The sequence below is a fragment of the Fulmarus glacialis genome, unplaced genomic scaffold (genome assembly GCF_000690835.1).
Source record: "Fulmarus glacialis isolate BGI_N327 unplaced genomic scaffold, ASM69083v1 scaffold2271, whole genome shotgun sequence".
Taxonomy (NCBI): Eukaryota; Metazoa; Chordata; class Aves; order Procellariiformes; family Procellariidae; genus Fulmarus; species Fulmarus glacialis.
Genome location: NW_009190732.1, coordinates 48,002 through 66,695, shown reverse-complemented (window position 1 = coordinate 66,695; position 18,694 = coordinate 48,002). Strand labels below are relative to the sequence as shown.

The following is an 18,694-nucleotide window of genomic DNA, read 5'->3' as shown; positions in this document are numbered from 1 at the left end:
GTGTTTGTCTCTTTCAGCATCAGTTATCTTGCAGACTGGTCAACTCAAAGCATTTTTTGATCCAGCACACCTCTTGTATCCCAGCCACACAGGTTAGCAACATTCAGTTCAATACTTCTCTCAGATTAAGAAAACTGGGACAACTGGGATATTAACTGTTTCCTCCTTGCATTGCAAATCCCAGAGATCTATACAGTCTGGAGGTGAGAGAAAATCTTTCAAAATACTGTGGCTGTTGGAGGAGCTGTCCTAGTGGACAGCTTTCTAAATCTCGCTTTCTTCGAAGACTTCCTCAGTTGTCTCTCCAGCGGTGACTTCTCCTTCGCTGCTGTCAGACATGCTTGCCTGTGGACGAGACGGGAGAGCACAGCCTGGCTCTGGGCTGAGATCTATCCTCTGCTTCACTAGCACCTGTTGGAGCTGCATGCCCCAGGGCTCGCTTGCCTCCAGGCACAAGTGGTGTTTGCTGCGGAGGTGCTGTTGTTTTCGTTTCTGTGAACATTTCCTGAGGTATTTTATGTTTTCCCCAAGAAAGCAGAGTTTACAGCCAAAGGGATCTGCCAGCAGGAAGCGGGACCACTGCTTCTGGAGCTCTGCTTTCACCTGGGGGGAGAAGAAAACAGTCTGTCCACGGTGATGTCATGTGACCACCCTGTAGTCCATGAATCCAAATACTAGCTGTAAAATGAGGGGCACTGTGGAAGTGCTGAGCTTCCTGCCCCTTTGAGGTGCACCTCGCACCTGGCGAGTTCTTTGTAGGGTACAAATACACTTGTTTGCTAAGTCAATCTTAAGAGTCTACCCTCTTCACTCTAACTTAGGTAAGGTTTTCCTAGCCCCTGAATCTCTGGTACACTGTGATCCTAATGCGTGTGCGTGGGAGAGCTCAAGTGACTTTCATGTTTACAGGCTGATGAAGTGTGGAGGAGGAAAGCCCAAGGGCTGTGGAAATTACGACCATGCAGCTTTGCTGGAGTATTGTGCTTCGATATCTGGTTTGTTTTGTTAAATTTTTTATCTGGCAGCCTGCCTTAAATCCTCAGCACTGAGCATCCCGCTGCCTGCATCACCTGAGCCAGTGCTGCAGGGGGCAAGCTCCAGGCCCGCACAGAGGAGTGGGACGTGCCCTTGCTCTAACCGGCAGGCCCTTTGGCCTGAGAGCTCTGCTGGACCAGGAGGTAAAAAGCCAAAAGAGTAACTTCTAACTGCTGATGAGGGATGCTAGCAGTTCTGTGCCCTTCACAAATGTTAGACAAGTACTCCTGTATTGCAGACAAGTGCCATCTCTCTTTTTTATTTAAGTAGTTCCGAAATTACTCCAGGTTGCCTTGTTAAATATTAGAAACATATGGCCTACCTTTTGTATAAAGCCCATCTCGTTTGTTTCACTGGTGCCTTTAAGTTATCCAAATTCATGTACCTGTGTCAGTGTAGTGTGTACTATGCCGGCGGGCTGTGCCAGGCTCTTAAGTGCTGCTGACGCTAGAGACGTGTCTGTTTATTGCAAGTAGTGGAGGTCTGCACTCAGACCAAATAGAAGGGAAGTACAGACAGTGAGATTCAACTTAGAAAACAGTTAAAATTAAGTGAAATTAATTCCACAGCCTACATAGCATCATTTTCTGAGGTAGCTTGTAGCAAGTCAGTGTGATAAGGCAAAGGCAGCATGCAGCTGTGACGATGATGAAGGCACTGGGTTGTATGGGCAGAAGCAGAGCCAGTAGATCAAGAGAAGTGATTGTTCTCCTTTACTCAGTAACTGTTAGACTACCTCTGAATACTGTATCTAATTTTGGGCCCCCAGTACAAGAACTGTGTTGGTAAGCTTGAACTTATCAGCAGAGATCAGGGCTGGAGCACTTGCCCTATGAGGAGAGGCTGAGTGAATGGGGCTCGTTCACACTGAAGGCCTAAATACTGCCTATGAGATCATGGAGGAGATGGAACCAGGAACTCTAACGAGGTGTTTGGTAGGGACAAAAGAGACAGTGATCATAAATTGAAATAAAAAGGGGAAGTTCTAACAGAATATATGGAAAAGATGTTTCCTCCTGAGTACAGTGAAGCACTGGAACAGAGGAGCAGAGAGGTGGCGGAACCTTTGTCCTTGGGCGGGGTTCAAAGCTCAGGTGGACAAAACCCCAAGCAACCTGATCTGAATTCAGTCTTCACCCTACATAGGGCAGGAGGTTAGCTTTCTCTGCTGTCATCTCCTTGAATAAGAGCCACCACTGATCTGCCTAAATCCTGGCATGGAGCAAATTGAACCCCCAGCTGTCCCTTGGGGCATAGCAGGAGACAACTTCCAGACAGGAATCCCCTCACATCAAGTTTAGGGATGTCCTGAGCAGTGCATGTATGAAATTATTTTTTCAACATGTTGCTGTCTAAGATATCAAAGCATCCCAAGTTTTGTTGCTTCACATGGACTTTAGGGGTAAACTAAGAGAGGGTGTAGCCTGGCCAAACATGAAGTCTGTGATTCCAGCTGATTAAAGGAGCGGTGTTTAGGTGGCTGACCATAAGCTTCTACTGGTATTTCAGACACCCCAGGGTATCCATACCTCCACAGTGCTATAGCCACTCAGGTTTCAGTGGAAATACTTTGCATTTGAATCCCAAACCTGTGAGAGGTCTTGCTGTTCTCTTCATACAAAACAATTATACTAGTTCAAAAGAATGCACTCATGCTCTCGAATAAGCAGAGCTAGTCAGTGTGTTCATCCTCCTTGGTGTCATTAATATGCTTTACTAATCAACTAAAAACTTTTGTCGTAGCATTGTCTCTTACCTCTCCATTAGCAAAGCAATATAAAACTGCTACAAAAAAACCCTGTAAGAGAAAGACAATCAGAGGAAAAAGTTAGAGTGTACAGGAAATACCTGAAGTTTTAGTTTAAAGATTACATTAGTGTTAAAGCCATAAGTATAAACAATGCTGCTTAATTTTCAAAAAGGAAACTAGTTGCCTGTATTTACTTACTACTGAAGTACCCATTAACTTGTTTTCGTATGGTGCCTTAGCAAATGTAGGGCCCATTTGGTGCAGATGCTGAAGAGCAGAGACTATACAACCCAGTTTGATCTTCCATGTTATCTTCATATTGTTACCACATAATATTTTTTTTTCAAACTACTGCTGTTATACTGTGACTGCTGCTATTTCTAAACATGGTAAAACAAAAAAATGCAGCTCAGTCTCATGTTATCCACATGCTTGCTTGAGTTTGCAAATGAGACTACTGAGAGGGATCTCATTTGGGTGCTTTTTAAAAATTAGTGATATATTAAGTGATTAGTGCTAGTTTAAGGCTCAGCTGTATTAAGTGTTATGCTATTTTGAATTGCCATTTTTCCTTTGAAATGGATTTAAATAAACACCTTTTAAAAAAAATTAAACCCTAGAGATAAAACTTGTTTTAAACCAACCCCAAAATTACTCTTTCCATTTTCCTCCTCTCTGTCTGTATTTGATCTCAGATCAAAACAGCTTACATGCACGCATCTCAGTGTAACAGTCTGGCACAGATATGCAGATTTATTAGCATTGCTTCAGGAAATGCACTTCTTTTGGTATGTCTAAACACATCTATGATACAAGTTCTGATGAAGAGAATAATAGTGTTGACTATCAGTCCCAAGGCAATGTTCACATCACAAATAGAAAGGTGTCATAACCATATTAAAATACAGCTGACATCATTCAACTGTTTTCACACTCATACTTTTCCAGAAATGTTTCTGTTTTTCTCAGACAAAAGCTTAAAAAGAAATCCACACACACAGCAGCTTTAGTATTTTTTATTGTATCTAGCATCAACCAATAGTATTTTGAGCCTACTGTTAATTTTCTAGCAATCCTGAAAGGTTTGGAGCCCTTAATTCCTTAAGCATATGTGCAGTAAGTATGAAAAAGAACCGTTTATCTGCTACACCAGTGGAAATGGGGGCAGGGGAAATAACAAACACAATTGCTTTTTCCATGTATTTTATTTCTACTACATTTCATGCTTCACCTGGGTTATGGTAGCAAGATATAGGTAATTTTGACATGTCATTTATTAATGTAAATTTTAAATAATCCTCTGCATTTGAATTATTTCACAGAAATATGCAAAAAAAAATCACAACATATTGTGGTCATTAGAGTTTATAACAGATGATATTTTACTATGGGGATAAATTTTAGAATAGTAGTTATAGAAGACTCAGAAACCATGGAGAGAGGTTCTGATGGATAAATACAAATTTAATAGGTTCAAAAGCAGCTTTTTATGCAGAACTGCTTCTGCACCTGGAGATAGTTTACTTTTTTGGGTAAAAGTCCATGAAAATGTTTCTACTGGGTGGGTTTTTTTGTGTTCTGAGCATGAGCTCTAAATTTGGCCTCACAGGCACCACAAGCAGAAATAGGATCTAAACTACATGGTGCTGTTAAGTCCTGTGACTGCTAAGCCTGATGATACCCACTGCCAGAAATGTAGAAACTCACCAGATTAGGAGAGGACTTTGTGAATATTAGTGGCACCTCTGTGTTGAACATAAGTTTGTAAATCCCTATGTGAATTTAGTTCACTGCTGCTGCAAGATCAGAACATGCAGTGACAGGCAGAAGCACTCTAAAATCATACCAGAAAGTGGAAAATTCAGTTGATTATTCATGTTTGATGTTCATTTTATATCCTGATTTCTTTAATGCTTCCTCATATTCTGTTTTTTTGCAATACATGGAACTTCATACTTCCCCATACTTCCCCCGTATGACTTCCCCATGACTTCTGAGGCATACCTTTTTAAGATGATCACAGTGTGAGGGAAAAAGAAGAATTAGAAATTCAGAAGAAATGTTCATTAGCATAATAATCAGTAGGAAAGGATAGATGCATCTGTAAGCCTCACAATTGTTTTCAGTTCTATTGACAATGGCAACATGATAAATTACTCATTAAATAACGGGGTTTTATCCACCAGAAACCGGCATTTTTTCCTGTGGCTAACAGTTCGCACACACCAGTGAGCCAAGATGTTTAGATTGCTCCTCTTTCTAAAGCAAAGAAGCATCATATCTACAGCAGAACTCATGTTTAGAATTTAATTTTGTGCTCCTTGAAAATGTTTGAGTTAAAACCTCCAGATGAGATCCCAGAGGTAATTGTTTTTCTTTAACAAAACAGTTTAACTGCTTTTTAAAACTACTGAGAAGATTTACAGACTAAACACATGTAATTGTGTACAGTTTATGTGCTTTTTTTGCTAATCCCTTCACAAATAATGCTGTAGCTAAAAAGGAGAATCTGCAGTAAACATTGCCTAAGATCTTTGGGTATTTTTAGAAGAAGTTTTGCTTCTAAAGCATGCCATGTAGCCAAACGCGTGCATGTTCCTCTAAAAGGAATGAAGTTTGTGTTTGCTAGCAGGGACGAGTAAGCTATCTTCTATATCAGATTTCTTTGTACAAGCCAGTAAATAAAATTTTCACTTAAAATGATTCTGTTTCTTAAAATAGCATCTAGTCACTGCAACCTCTCCAAGTAAGGATATGTCTAACTGAGGAACATGTACTTCAACACCATGTCAGCAGGCCCCCTTAGGGGGCCTGCCTGGACATTTTTCCCCTCAAGCTGTAGTGGAAATTTTTCATTAGAGCCTCAATAACAGTGTCAAAGCACTGATGCATACATACACCAGAGCACTGGTGCATACATACAGGTTAAAAACAAGAATCACCATAAATTGTGGGAAAAGTGCAATAATGCTTTGATGACTTCATGTCTCAGATTGTAGAAGAGGGCAGATGTATGTCAAAGTGGTGAATTAGTGAGTAGTAAGGACTTCTAGCCAGAGATATTGCTGGGCACCTCTTTAAAAAAAGGAGACCTGGAAACTACTGTCCTGTCTCACTAAGAAGGTGAAGGCAGGAAGATAAGGGTAAAGGACAACTTTGTAAGCAGGTAGTTTAATGGGAGTACATTACCCAGCAACTCTGCAGAACACAGATTGAAGCAGACAGCAGTGCTCTGTGCCTGCAGAATGACTGGTGTGTCCACAGAATGACTGGTGTGTCCAGTTCTTAGCCTTTGTAAACTGGAGAGTAAATAGTTACAGTGAAACGCATGTATACTCATGCATAAGCGGCTATCTGAGAATCACCGTTTAGTTTCAGCAACAGCTTGCTGTGGAATTTGGACTATTTAGGATTGACCGTTGTAATGGAGCGTGGCTCCTTCACACCTTCATACTGGCAGCCAAGATATGAGGGCGCAGAGCTGCCAAAGCTACACTCTCATTCCTTCGCTACCTCAAGTTTCTGCCTACTTACACGCTACTAAGGCAGGGTGACTGAAGGGGAGTCAAGTGCATAAGCACCTCTAAAACACTTTGCTGACTGTGTAGGTGAGAAACTTCTTTTATACCTGCAGATGCTAGTCCATCTATCTGTTCTACCCATGTGAGTACTCTGACAAATTTTCTGTTAGCTCTAGAAAATTGTTCATGAGTACAGTACTTTCTGTGAGTGTATAGGATATATATGTGTATATATATATATGGGATATGAGAGTATATAGGAGGCCATAGCGTCACTTTGCAGATATGGTGAATGAACACGTCCTTTAGGGAAATGAAACCCAAACTTTGGATCCGGACAAACATTCTCATAGTTATGATTTTTGGGGGGTAGAAAAGCTTGATACATAGACATTTCAAATGGAGTATTGCAGGAATGAACCTCATTTGTTATTCTTTCCCCGGAAGAATTGTTGGTACTTCCTGAACTGCCTAGTTCTTTCAGAAGACAGCAAGAAAGCTCTTTGTCTACTCAGGAAAGTTAAATTGCTACCTGATTTACCTTGTGTGCCTTCTGAGAAAAGTGGATATATGGCAACTCCATTAAAAAGAGACTCTCCCAAAATCTTAGTCAGAATTTATGAATGGCATCCCATAAGGACTTGAACTTTATGGAATCTCCTTTTATAGTTATTTGTAACCAAAATGGGGAGAGTTCTCCTGTTGGTCAAGCTGAAATGATTACCAGGAGGAAAAACAGCTCCCCATAGAGATACGGGAGTAGGTATGAGACACGGGTGTTACAGGTGTTGACCTTGCCAGACTTAACTCTCGGGAACCATGGGAGGAAAATGTAGAGGTGATGTTTTTATTGCTGAGAGAAAATACCAGAAGTCCTTTAATCAGTAGGAACATGGCAAATACAAGCATTTAAGGGTTAGGAAACTATGTTCAGTGGGGAGTTAAATGCTGTGACCCAAGGTTGAATACTCAGTCCTACACAAATGCAATTTTTCTCGAGCGTCAAGTTAAGTGCTAAGCTTCTGTATATACTGAATGTGATGGAAGATGGGGCACTGGGCACCTAGACTGGGACTCACAATAACCCAGTAACTGGAAGCTGGGATGCAAAGCAACCAAGGAAAAAATGACAAAGCAGAAAATGCGGCTGATTCAGTTATTCCTTACACGGACTTAGACATCTGTGTTAAGGATCCAGCTATAGTCAGTGGGTCAATGTGCTTTTCTTAAAAGGAAGAGAAGCTGGCTATTGTGATATATCCCATATTTTGCTCAATAACCTGGCAGTACAAGAAATACCTAATGCCTCACCACAGGCACAGCCATGCCCTAGAGTAGTCACCCAGCTACCAGCCTCTCTGGGTGGAGACACATCTGCAGCTTCTCTTGAATCAAGGCAGGTTAATATTGACTACTGCCATATCTCGTGAGGCCATGAATGGAAGTAAAGGATGAGTAAGGCAAGTGCTGAGATGTTCTAGTCCTTGCTCCTCTGATTACTTTAATTTTCTCTTACCCTTAAATCTATAGTTATTTAATGTAAATGGTATCAACACTCAGGTGCAGGTGCTGAAGCCTCGAAGCGCCTCTTTCCCAGCCACCTGCTCTAACCACTAAGCCACAGATTCAGATTCTCTTTCATCCTCCTTTCTCTCAGTTCATTTTGCATCTGTGGTTGCTGGCTTACACAGCTTTGTTTGGGCAGGAGGAAATGAAGCTGCCTTATTGGGCACTTCCCTGGAAGAAGTTAAACTATCTCCTAGCTGGGGCCTGTGTTGTCTCCATTTCCCAGAGGAGTGCACTAATCAGGGGTCTAGTGTGCAAAATTGGACTTTTTTACTGGTGCCTGTTTACTGAATTCATGGTAGGTTTCTATGTTTCACTTCTGATGCATTAAGTGCTTTGTTGAATTTATACTTAAACCCATGAAAGAGACAGAAGCCCCAAGCTGAGGTCCTCAAAAGGGCATCTCAGATGACATCTTTGATGCCCATATGTGAACTATGGAGGCATATGGGCTTCCATGAACTATGGAGGAAGTGTGTAGGTGCCTGAAGTATATAGGTGTGGTTTTGACATAAAAGATGTCTTTGAGTTTTTCTCTAGGCTTGCATGGAACTACTTCTGTTGTAACTGTTGAACAGCACACAGCTCAGGTGAGTCATGACCCTGACAAAGTTCTTGTACTTGCTCAAGGGCATTAGTCTGGTAGGCGTACCCAGAGTGTGTCCTCTAGGCTGGAACCACACACAAAGCAGTTCCTGCTTATCCTTCACATGCTTCTCCTCACTACAAATGTTTTAATTCTGTTTGTTGTTCTCACAGTATTCAGATCTGCATCTCCTTTCATCAAACTGCCCCAAATGCCATATAGTCTACATTCAACTCCTTTTGGAAAAGGTCCTAAAAGGTAAGGACTGCCCCACAGGCCTGCTGTGTCAGTGATGTGTCAGTCATGAACTGACTGCCCCGACTACCCAAGCTAAAGTGAAGCTGATCCTTGTATCTCCCAGTACAAAGAGTCTTGATTGGTTTTTGTTTGTACAGTGGCATGACAACAAGGTCATTGTGGTGTGTTTGAAGTATGCTGGACGTGTACTATGCACAGAAAAAGATGAGTCCAGAACGAACTCTCTCCTCACTGTGACTGCAAAGTCAACAGATTACCTGAAAAACTTGTTAAAAAAAGCCATCCAGTGCTTATGTGAAACACGTATTTTAAATAGACGACTTTAATCCTGTTTTCAGAACAGGGGTCTGTGACAAACTGTCACCCATCACCAGAGAACACAGGACACACTGTTTTGGTCTTTGGGACTACAGTGTTTTGAATATGCAGTTTGTGAATTTTTTATCTTGTCACTGTAATAGTGCATTTAGAGACATTATAGGTTGGAGCATAATATTAAATAAGAATACTGTATACCTGTGGTATCCATAGGTGAACAACATATATATGTGGATCTATGACCCCTAAAAACAGTACTTGCAAAAGAGTACTTACATGAAATGAGCTCATCGTCAACTGAATGAAAAGTCTTATGTGTCTTGAAAGTCCTTCCACCTGTTCATCAGTGATGAAGGTAAATACAAATTCATGGATCCCCAACAATGGAATCAGCACAAGTGTAGATCTTGCCAATCTTAAAAAGAAAATGTTTGATTATAGTATTTTTTCAACATCCTTGGTGCAAAAATAAAAAAATCAGCTACAAAGAAACAATTCCAGAAATATTCCCTCAATATTCTGACTCTGAAATGGTATTAGTAATTTTGTGATTTTGAGGACAAATTCCCAGATACGCATTTTGGAGCACACTATCAGAAAAGTCTGTACAGGAGGGAATCTTGGCTTTGGGTTTAAGGTGAAAAGTTAGGGATAACAAATTGAACAGGAAGGCCACTATCATCAAATTAAATATGACTGATCTGTTAACAGTGTTCTTAGACCTTCCTATCACTGCTGAAAACTATGTAGCTGCATAGAAAGTTTCTGCGGTACTGTCGGCAGTTTTCTACTTTTTAAAAAATGCAACCACAATAATTTTTATGGAAGAGAATCTTCTTTAACAAAAGCATGTTTGCATGGATGAAAGAAGAGATCTCAAAAGAAAGAGAGTCCTGAGGAAGACTTGCAATGTGAGGAATAGCTTGAATCTTTGAAAGTTTGGCAAAATTATAAGCAGCAGAAAAGAGAATATAACGCAAAACATTAGGCATTGTTAAATACAGGCACTGCTGTCTGTGACTATCATCACAACAACCTTCCTGTAGCAGTCAGAGAATATAGCTGAGATCTTTCGGACCTTGAATGTTAAAGAAAAATGGAAATACGCTTCTTGTTAGGGATTTAATACTGGAATTTAATAGGAAGTTAGTAGTGGAATTTCCATCCCCACTCCCCCTGCCCAGTCCTGTTAGACAATAAAATAATTCATCTCAGTAAGGCAGGACTGTAGTAGCAGACAGGGATTCACAATGCTTTGTTTAAAGATACTAAGAACTGGAAGGAACTGGGATGTGGAAAGCAGCTAACAAATCCTCTGGTTTCCATTGATTTAAGTGCAGTTTTCACTGCACCCTTAGCTCCTTCCAGAGCAGCCTGTCCTTGCTGTTCCCACGAAGTGGAAAGATGTTTGTGCAAAGGTCAACTCCAGGACTTTATGTGAGACATGATGTACCATTGAGGCTCTGGCCAAGAGAGCCCAGGGCCTGCAAGAGTGCAGGCTAAGGATAATGTCCTCATTTGGGTTTACAAGAAGACCAGGGACATTCTTGAGTCAACAGTGTTTGCGTCTGTGAAAAAAGGTAGATCAGAAATGCTAATGTCACTTAGGAATGTCCCACAAACCTTCTACACCTCCTTTTCTTTTGAGGATCTTTTGTCACACTCAAGTCAAAAATGTGTCACAAAAATGTGTGCAGTAGAGGGCACAGGTGTACAGTGAGGACACCTGAGAGCAGAGATCTTACCTCATTGCAAAGTCCTTGAGAAAATGCCCATAATACTCAGCACACAGGCGCTGACCTGCCTTTACCTTTCAGATAAGAAAATGTTTGTGGAACCTGTTTCCCCAGGTGGCTTTCCTATATCATACTCTGAATATCTGTTACACCTGGTGGTGTTAGGTGCAAGGGCAAACTGGCAACCTTCTGATGTTGTGAGAAAAAAAAAAAGGGCTAGGACTTCTTTGTTATTTATTTGTCCTGGTTTTGGCTGGGTTAGAGTTAAATTTCTTCCTAGTGCTGTGTTTTGGATTTAGTATGAGAATAATGTTGATAGCACACTGATGTTTTACTTGTTGTTAAGTAGTGTTTACGCTAGTCAAGGACTTTTCAGCTTCCCATGCTCAGCCAGGTGCACAAGAAGCTGGGAGGGAGCATAGCCAGGCCAGCTAACCCAACTGGCCAATGGGGTATTCCGTACCATATGATGTCATGCTCAGTATATAAATAGGAGGCGTGGTCCAGGAAGTAGCGATCGCTGCTTGGGTTTCGGTCGGCGAGTGGTGAGCAGTTGCATTGTGCATCACTGATTTTGTATATTCTATTATTATTGTTATTGTTATTATTATCCCTTCCTTTTCTGTTCTATTAAACTGTCTTTATCTCAATCCACGAATTTTACTTTTTTTTTCCGATTCTTTCCCCCAGCCCACTGTGTGTGTGGGAGTGAGCGAGTGGCTGTGTGGTCTCTGGCTCCCTGCCAGGTTAAACCACAACATTATTACATACCTGTATTTGTAATCATGAAAGCTCATTTGCTGAGCTTTTAGTTTGGAAATCAGCATCCTGAGAATTTTTAAGAAGATGCCAAAGTTAACCTTGAAAGAAAATACATATGGGTTATGTACAATAAATGCTATGACACTACTTATATAGCTATTAAAGAAATGTAAAATTGATATTAAATACTTGTAAAACCTGTCACTGAATAACCAGAAAGCAGTTGTGATCAGGTCGGAACAGAAGGACGTTATTACCACAGCTGCAACAGAGAGCACAGAGCAGCAGTGACAGACTCTGCTGGTATCAACTCTCTCCAAAGGAGGCAGTTAACAGAGTTTATATACCTTTAGGTCATACAAGTCTTCACCAAACCATGACAGGTAAGCAGGATGTGGTGAAAAACAGCAGTGATTGCAAGTCTTCAGATAAAGAGGCTCTAGACAGCCAGACAAGGAAGCCCTGGGCATTCTTTTACAAATCATTCACTCCTCTGTTAATTAAATTGTGCTGACTTGGCCAAGACCAACCTGCAAATATTTCTTTTCTAATGAGGCCTGCAAATGCCTGTGAGGCATTAACTATTTCACTTCCACAAACCAAAAGCCCTATGCAAAAAAGTTATTAAGGTTGCAAAGTTGAGAAACTTAGCATTGCCTTATTCAGCCTGATTTACATATACATTATGATACATGATCTTCCCATACAAAATTACATTTTAATTTTAACACAGAACCCTGCTCCTCATTTTGGGGATGGACAATTATTCAGGACTACTTTTCTTGTCTTCTTTTGATGTGTAGGTATTACTGCTGGAACCCTAGTTCTTGTTCTGTGTAAAGAATCGAACACTTTTCATGCTGTTCTCTCCAAATGTGCACAGATGTATATTTAAAACATCACAGGGTGATAAGTGGATATTATTCCCTTTAAAAAAAAAAAAGACAACTAAAGCATAAATAGATGGAGGTCCAAAGTGTAAGATCTCACCAGTTAGAGGTGCTTTGGTTTGATTTTGCGGAGCAATTAGCATCAACATTATGTTACTGAGAGTATCATACTTGTTTAGTTAGCTGCAACTGGAAGTGCTCAACCCTTACCCCATTGGCCGTCTGGACATTCAGAAAGCAAAAACCAGAAGTTAGTAGCCAGTTGTGATATTTTGCCTAGCACTGTGTATGAACTTGGGAACAAAGACAGGGTTGGAAAGCAATTTTCTGAGGCAGCATTGAACTACCTTAAGGTCAGGATCATCCTTTTTCCTCATGAAGTACCCTCTTGTCATTCGCATCTCCATTACTAAAGTGCATGTCTTGCAGACTGTGCTCTCCTGCTTTATTCTGTAGCAACAGTTCATCTTGTGGGCATCTCTTTGGACAAGTTAGGGGAGGTATAGATGTGCGCATGTACAAGAGGGGGTGAGTTACCTTTAAATGGATGACTCTACTTCTGGTCTTTCCTAACTTTCAGAATTTTACTTCTCCTTTTACTATAATTTTTTGTTTTTACAAATACAAAGAATTCAGCATAGTCAACACTGTAAGGTTCTTCAGAAGTAGAGCTAGCGAGCATTTTCGATCCAAACTTACTTTTGTCTGGAAAATTTGGTTTATTCTAAAAATGATTTTCCACTATGAACCGCTTTTCACAGAAAACACTAAAACTTCATTGAAAATGATTGCCATAAGACTGAAATATTTGTACTTTCGATGCTTCATAGAAAAGACAGAATTTTCAGTAGAACATGGAAGCAAAATCACAAAATCACAGAATGGTTAAGGTTGGCAAGGACCTCTGGAGGTCCCCTTGTCCCACCCTCCCACTCAAGCAGAGCCACCTCGAGCAGGTTGCCCAGGACCATGTCCAGATGTCTTTTGAATATCTCCAAGGATGGAGACTCCACAACCTCTCCAGGCAACCTGTGCCAGTGCTTGGTCACACTCATAGTGAAAAAGCATTTTCCTGATTCAGAGGAAACCTCTTGTTTCACTTTATGCCCATTGCCTCTCTCTGGTCCTGTCACTGGGCAGCACTGAAAAGAGCCTGGCTCCGTCCTTTTTGCACCCTCCCTGCAGGTATACACAATGAAGAGATCCCCCTGAGCCTTCTCTTCTCCAGGCTGAACACTCCCAACTCTCTCAGCCTTTCCTCATGGGAGAGATGCTCCAGTCCTTTAATCATCCTTGTGGCCCTTTGCTGATGTCTCCCCAGTATGTCCATGTCTCTCTTGTACTGGGGAGCCCAGAATTGGACACAGCACTCTAGGTGTAGCCTCACCAATGCTGAGCAGAAGGGAAGGATCACCTCCCTTGACCTGCTGGCAATGCTTTGCCTAAGGCAGCCCAGGATACCATTCGCCTTCTTTACCCCACAAGGGCAATTGCTGGCTCGTGGTCAACTTGGTGTCCACCAGGACCTCCAGGTCCTTTCCTGCAAAGCCGCTTTCCAGCTGGGCAGACACCAGCATATTCTGGTGCCTGGGGTTGTAACTCCTCAGCTGCAGGACTTTGCACTGCTCCATGTTGAACTTCATGAGATTCGTGTCAGCTCATTTCTCCTGGAAAGGTCCCTCTGGATGGCAGCACAACCCTCTGGCATCTCAGCCACTCCTTCCAGTTTGGTGTCATCTGCACCCTTGCTGAGGGTACACTCTGCCCCATTGTCCAGATGATCAATGAAGATGTTAAATAGGATCGGACCCAGTATTGGGTACTGCTAGTTACTGGTCTCCAATTAGACTTTCTGCCACCTGGGCCTGGCCATTCAGTCAGTTTTCAATCCACCTCACTGTCTGCTCATCCAACCTATACATTGAATTGGTCACTATGCCATGGTCCGTATGTCAGCACTTTGAAGGTCTCAGCAGGGTGATCCTATCATAAGTACTGATCTTATGAAAATTAGCTCCTACCCCACATTAAAAATGTAAAACTATTTATTAGCAACCTGGGATTAGAGATAGAAACAGTCATTTCAATATAAAACCTAAAACTCTAGCTATGTGCAAGAACTCTAATACTTTGTTTCTTGCCTAATGTGGGACAAAGAAACCAAAATGGTATATGGAGTATTTAAGATCAGTGTTAAGAACTACATCCGTCATAGTCTCTTCCAGTTCTCCACCACCAAACTCAGATAATGACTTCCTTTTTGAAGTACTCTGAAATTTCTGGATGGCAAAAATATATATAAAAACGAAGTGCCATCATTCTTTTCCAGGCTGACTATGTGTGAATAGAGCTGCTGAGGAAATAGCAACATACAAATAGCATGGTGCTTTCCCCATGATTCTTTTCGTTTTATTTTAAACAAAACAGGACTGTGGAATAAGGTCCAATATGGCTCCTTCTAAAATGAGCATTGGTATCAAAATCCACAGGTAAGAAGCAGTGGGTGAAGATGTGTGAGTTCCTTCACCACTTCAAGGACTCAATACCACAAGACTCAACAGACAGGCAATTAGTTTTAAGAAAGTCATCCCAGAAAGAAGCTGAGCCTGGTCCTGTATACACATTGCTGGGAGGTGAAACAGCTTCAACTGTCCTCTAGCTGCTGCTTGCTCTTCTGTAGAAAGATGTCATAGAATCATAGAAGCATAGCATCATTTAGGTTGGAAAAGACCTTTAAGATCAAGTCTAACCGTTAACCTAGCACTGCCAGTCCACCACTAAACCATGTCCTTAAGCACCACACCTACATGTCTTTTAAATACCTTTAGAGATGGTGACTCAACCACTTCCCTGGGCAGCCTGTTCCAATGCTTGACAATCCTTTCGGTGAATCAATTTTTCATAATATGCAATCTAAACCTCCCCTGGCGTAATTTGAGGCCATTTCCTCTCCTTCTATCACTTGTTACGTGGGAGAAGAGACCGACACCCACCTCGCTACAACCTCCTTGCAGGTAGTTGTAGAGAGCGGTAAGGTCTCCCCTCAGCCTCCTCTTCTCCAGACTAAACAACCCCAGTTCCCTCAGCCGCTCCTCATAAGATTAGTGCTCTGGACCCTTCACCAGATTCCGTAAAATGTCCATAAAGTCTAACTGATAATGCTGTATCTTTTACACTTTTTCTGTATTTTCAAATACTTAATGACTATAAGCACTGGTAATGATCAGAGGCTATATGCAGAATAAATTAAACTGCTGGGGCTATCTGAATCTGTGAAACAGCACCAAGGCAGAAGATCCCAAAATGTAATATAAAAAAGCAGAGATTAAAAATTATTTTAGAGGAATAACATATATGTGTATCTATCTATTTACGTATAAATCTAAGATGACCTCTCTTTTTGCCAACTTTAGTTAGAGGGATTTTTGAACAAAAGCTTATCCCTTCTGTCACTTTATATTTCTGTGTATTTGTCTGTAGTAGCAAACTATATATTATTTGTTCAAAAATGTTGAAGGACAAAAATGGCACTAATCACAATGAAAAATGAAGAAAAAAAAAAAATGAGGAAAAAGTATTTTCCCCTAGTTTTGGGTGATGATGACAGGAACTCTCCAAGTAGTGACACGAACATCTGAATTAAGGTTATAAAGTTATCTTTAGGAATTTCTTTATATCTAGTCTGAACTTTGTATGTTACAGCTCTTGGCTATTTTCTGCCATCCTTTTGCTGTACCCTCTTGGCCCTGTATGCCCCCATTGTTATTGCTACTGAAGACAGCAACTGGATCCCCTCTTAGCCTTCTCTTCTTAGCTCTGAACAAACCCAGTTCTCTCAGCCTCTTCGTGTATATCTTGTGCTCCAGGCCCCAATAATCTTGATGGCCTCTGCTGGACTGTCTCCAGTACGTCAATGTCTTGAAAATGGATATAGTATTCCAGATGGTCTCTCATGGGTGCTGAACAGAGAGGAATAATCACTTCCTCCAACATGCTGTGTTCTTGATGTAACATGCAATTTTGACATTACTTCTCTTGCTAAAAACAGTGGTTCACATACTCAGTTCTTTGTGCTGATTTACACCAGCAAAGATTATGCCCTATTGGGTCACTGGCTAAAAGGAAATTGCGCAGAAACAGTTTAATTAAAAGGTATTTTTAAATTACTGATCGTTTCTATTCAAGTATTAGTCTTCAAATTACTTTGGAATGCGTTCCTGCCTCTTAGGTCTGTTTAATTTCCTATGATTCAGGCGACTTGGTCTGGGTTGAGCATACTAACATCAGTGAACTTAATATTACAACAAAAGCAAAAACACTTGATCTCTTTGATGTAACAGAAATGCTATTATTTGTTTCCGCTTGTCGTCTTCCACTAGCTGTGTATTTTCTGCTTAGGACCTCATAAAGTAAACTGATGATTGAGTCTTCTTTCAGAATTAGACATATCCAGGAAGAAATTAGTTCAGATCCCCTCAGATCTGGACTTCGTCCATCTTGACCTTTCCCTCAAACTGTCCTCAATTTTGGGACAGTTTCAGCCTTTCTTAATGCTCCCTTTTGGCTTTTGCCTCCTATCACCTCTCAGGCCTTTTTGCTTTCTTTTCTGGCTCTTCTCTCTACTGCAATTTTTTTTTTCCCTTTCAATTATTTACTTTTTTGATGGCTACTAAGTGTGTTTCTCTGTTTCATAGCTCAATCCCAACTATGCCCACTTTCTCTCTCACATGGTTCTCTCCAACTCAGGAGCAGCAAAACGAAGTCCATTATTTCTTCTCTGAAGTTTTAATTGCCACATCTTTTCTCCAGTGTGACAGAAACTAATACTCTCCTTTCCAATTGATGCATTGAATGCATCAATTCCTCAATATTACACTTTGAGCAGTCCTTCTTTTATTCCCCGTACATATTTGCACGAGTAAAGCACATCTTTTCTCTACAACATTTGCTATCTGTCTAGCTAACCATATCACTTATTCCTCTAATCCTTTTATGCCTTGCTGACTGCGTGAGAATATAAGGTATTCTGGACACTCACCATAGTCCCACCTATCAAAATTCTGTGTTCATAATCATGTCCTCATGAGTGGTTTTGATCATGCTATTTCCATCTCTTCATTATCACCGCATTTCAGGTGTACACTTTTTTGCATTTGTTTAAGAAAAAAAATCGTAACTCAGTCTTGTCATGCTATGCTTCATTTTGTTTCATTACGTGAATGCTTTCTCCCCATGACGATCAGTACTTCTGTTGTTACTTCTCTGCATCCTTGTTATCATAAGATCTTCCTCTATAGAGAATTTGGAGCTTTCTAGTGATGCTCACCACATGATAGCACTCTCCTAAGTAACCTGCTTACTGAGAAAATGAGGGTAAAAATATGAGAAGTAAAAAATATGAGAAGCAAAAGGCTCCATCTTTGATACAGATGGAGCTGTGCAGAATTCACTGCACAGATAAACAGCAGTGTTTTGAGAGGCTGACACTGAAATTTTTGTTGTTTGTAGATAGACAGAAAGGAAGTTATGCCCATGCACCCACAGTAAGAAACTTAATTTACAATTTTTTCTGTGTCATCTTTTCTAATGCAAGAATAGGATTATACTTGAAGAAAGGGTCACAAAGGACAATCACACTTGTGCGTGATATTAGGAACAGATGAAATAATTCTTACTGCAATGGAAAACAACATTGGTCCTCGGATGACCCACCAGATTCCCATGTGTTCATTTGTTCCCCAGCACCTGAAGAATAATATAAAGTATAATTACATTATTTTCATAGAAAAAAATTTGAAAGCTTACATAACCTATGTATATATTTCAAAAGGAAGTTGACAAAGTGCAACTTTTTCAGGTGGCACTCAGGAGAAATGGAATGAAAAAAACCTAGGAAGAGTCTCACCAACAACTGTAATTGTATTTATTCTGAAGATCTTTCCACCAGAACGTTGAGAGAGGTTTCCCTAGACTGCAAATTTCAGAACTATCTGGCAAACTCAGTCTTTGGATCCACACAACAACTGTACATGGCACCAAACCTTCATAATACAATTCATCCTACTCAAATTTATCTATCTGAAACTGGAAACTGGAAATGGGTAAACTATGAATTGGGACTATGGTTCTTGACTGGCTAAAAAGTAATGTACTATTTCCTTGAAGCTGTCTCCTTTTCTCCTGCTCTAACCTTCTAATTTGTCCTATGCACATCTTGCTTCTTGCTAATTAGCCTGAAACTCTGTAGGATCTTGGCTTGCCATTTACGGTCC

At 40.8% G+C, this 18,694-nt stretch overlaps 1 protein-coding gene across 1 annotated transcript in view; it reads right to left on the bottom strand.

The window, feature by feature from the left end:
- Nucleotides 1-264: 264 nt before the first annotated feature.
- Nucleotides 265-18,694, bottom strand: part of GLP2R (glucagon-like peptide 2 receptor) — a 42,395-nt gene continuing 23,965 nt past the window's right edge. Inside the window, exons 9-13 of the mRNA XM_009586354.1 lie at nt 18,098-18,167; nt 11,542-11,630; nt 9,311-9,449; nt 2,792-2,833; nt 265-603 (exon numbers count right to left, since the gene is read on the bottom strand). Coding sequence (XP_009584649.1) covers nt 265-603; nt 2,792-2,833; nt 9,311-9,449; nt 11,542-11,630; nt 18,098-18,167 — 679 coding nt within the window. The remainder of the gene's footprint in view (nt 604-2,791; nt 2,834-9,310; nt 9,450-11,541; nt 11,631-18,097; nt 18,168-18,694) is intronic.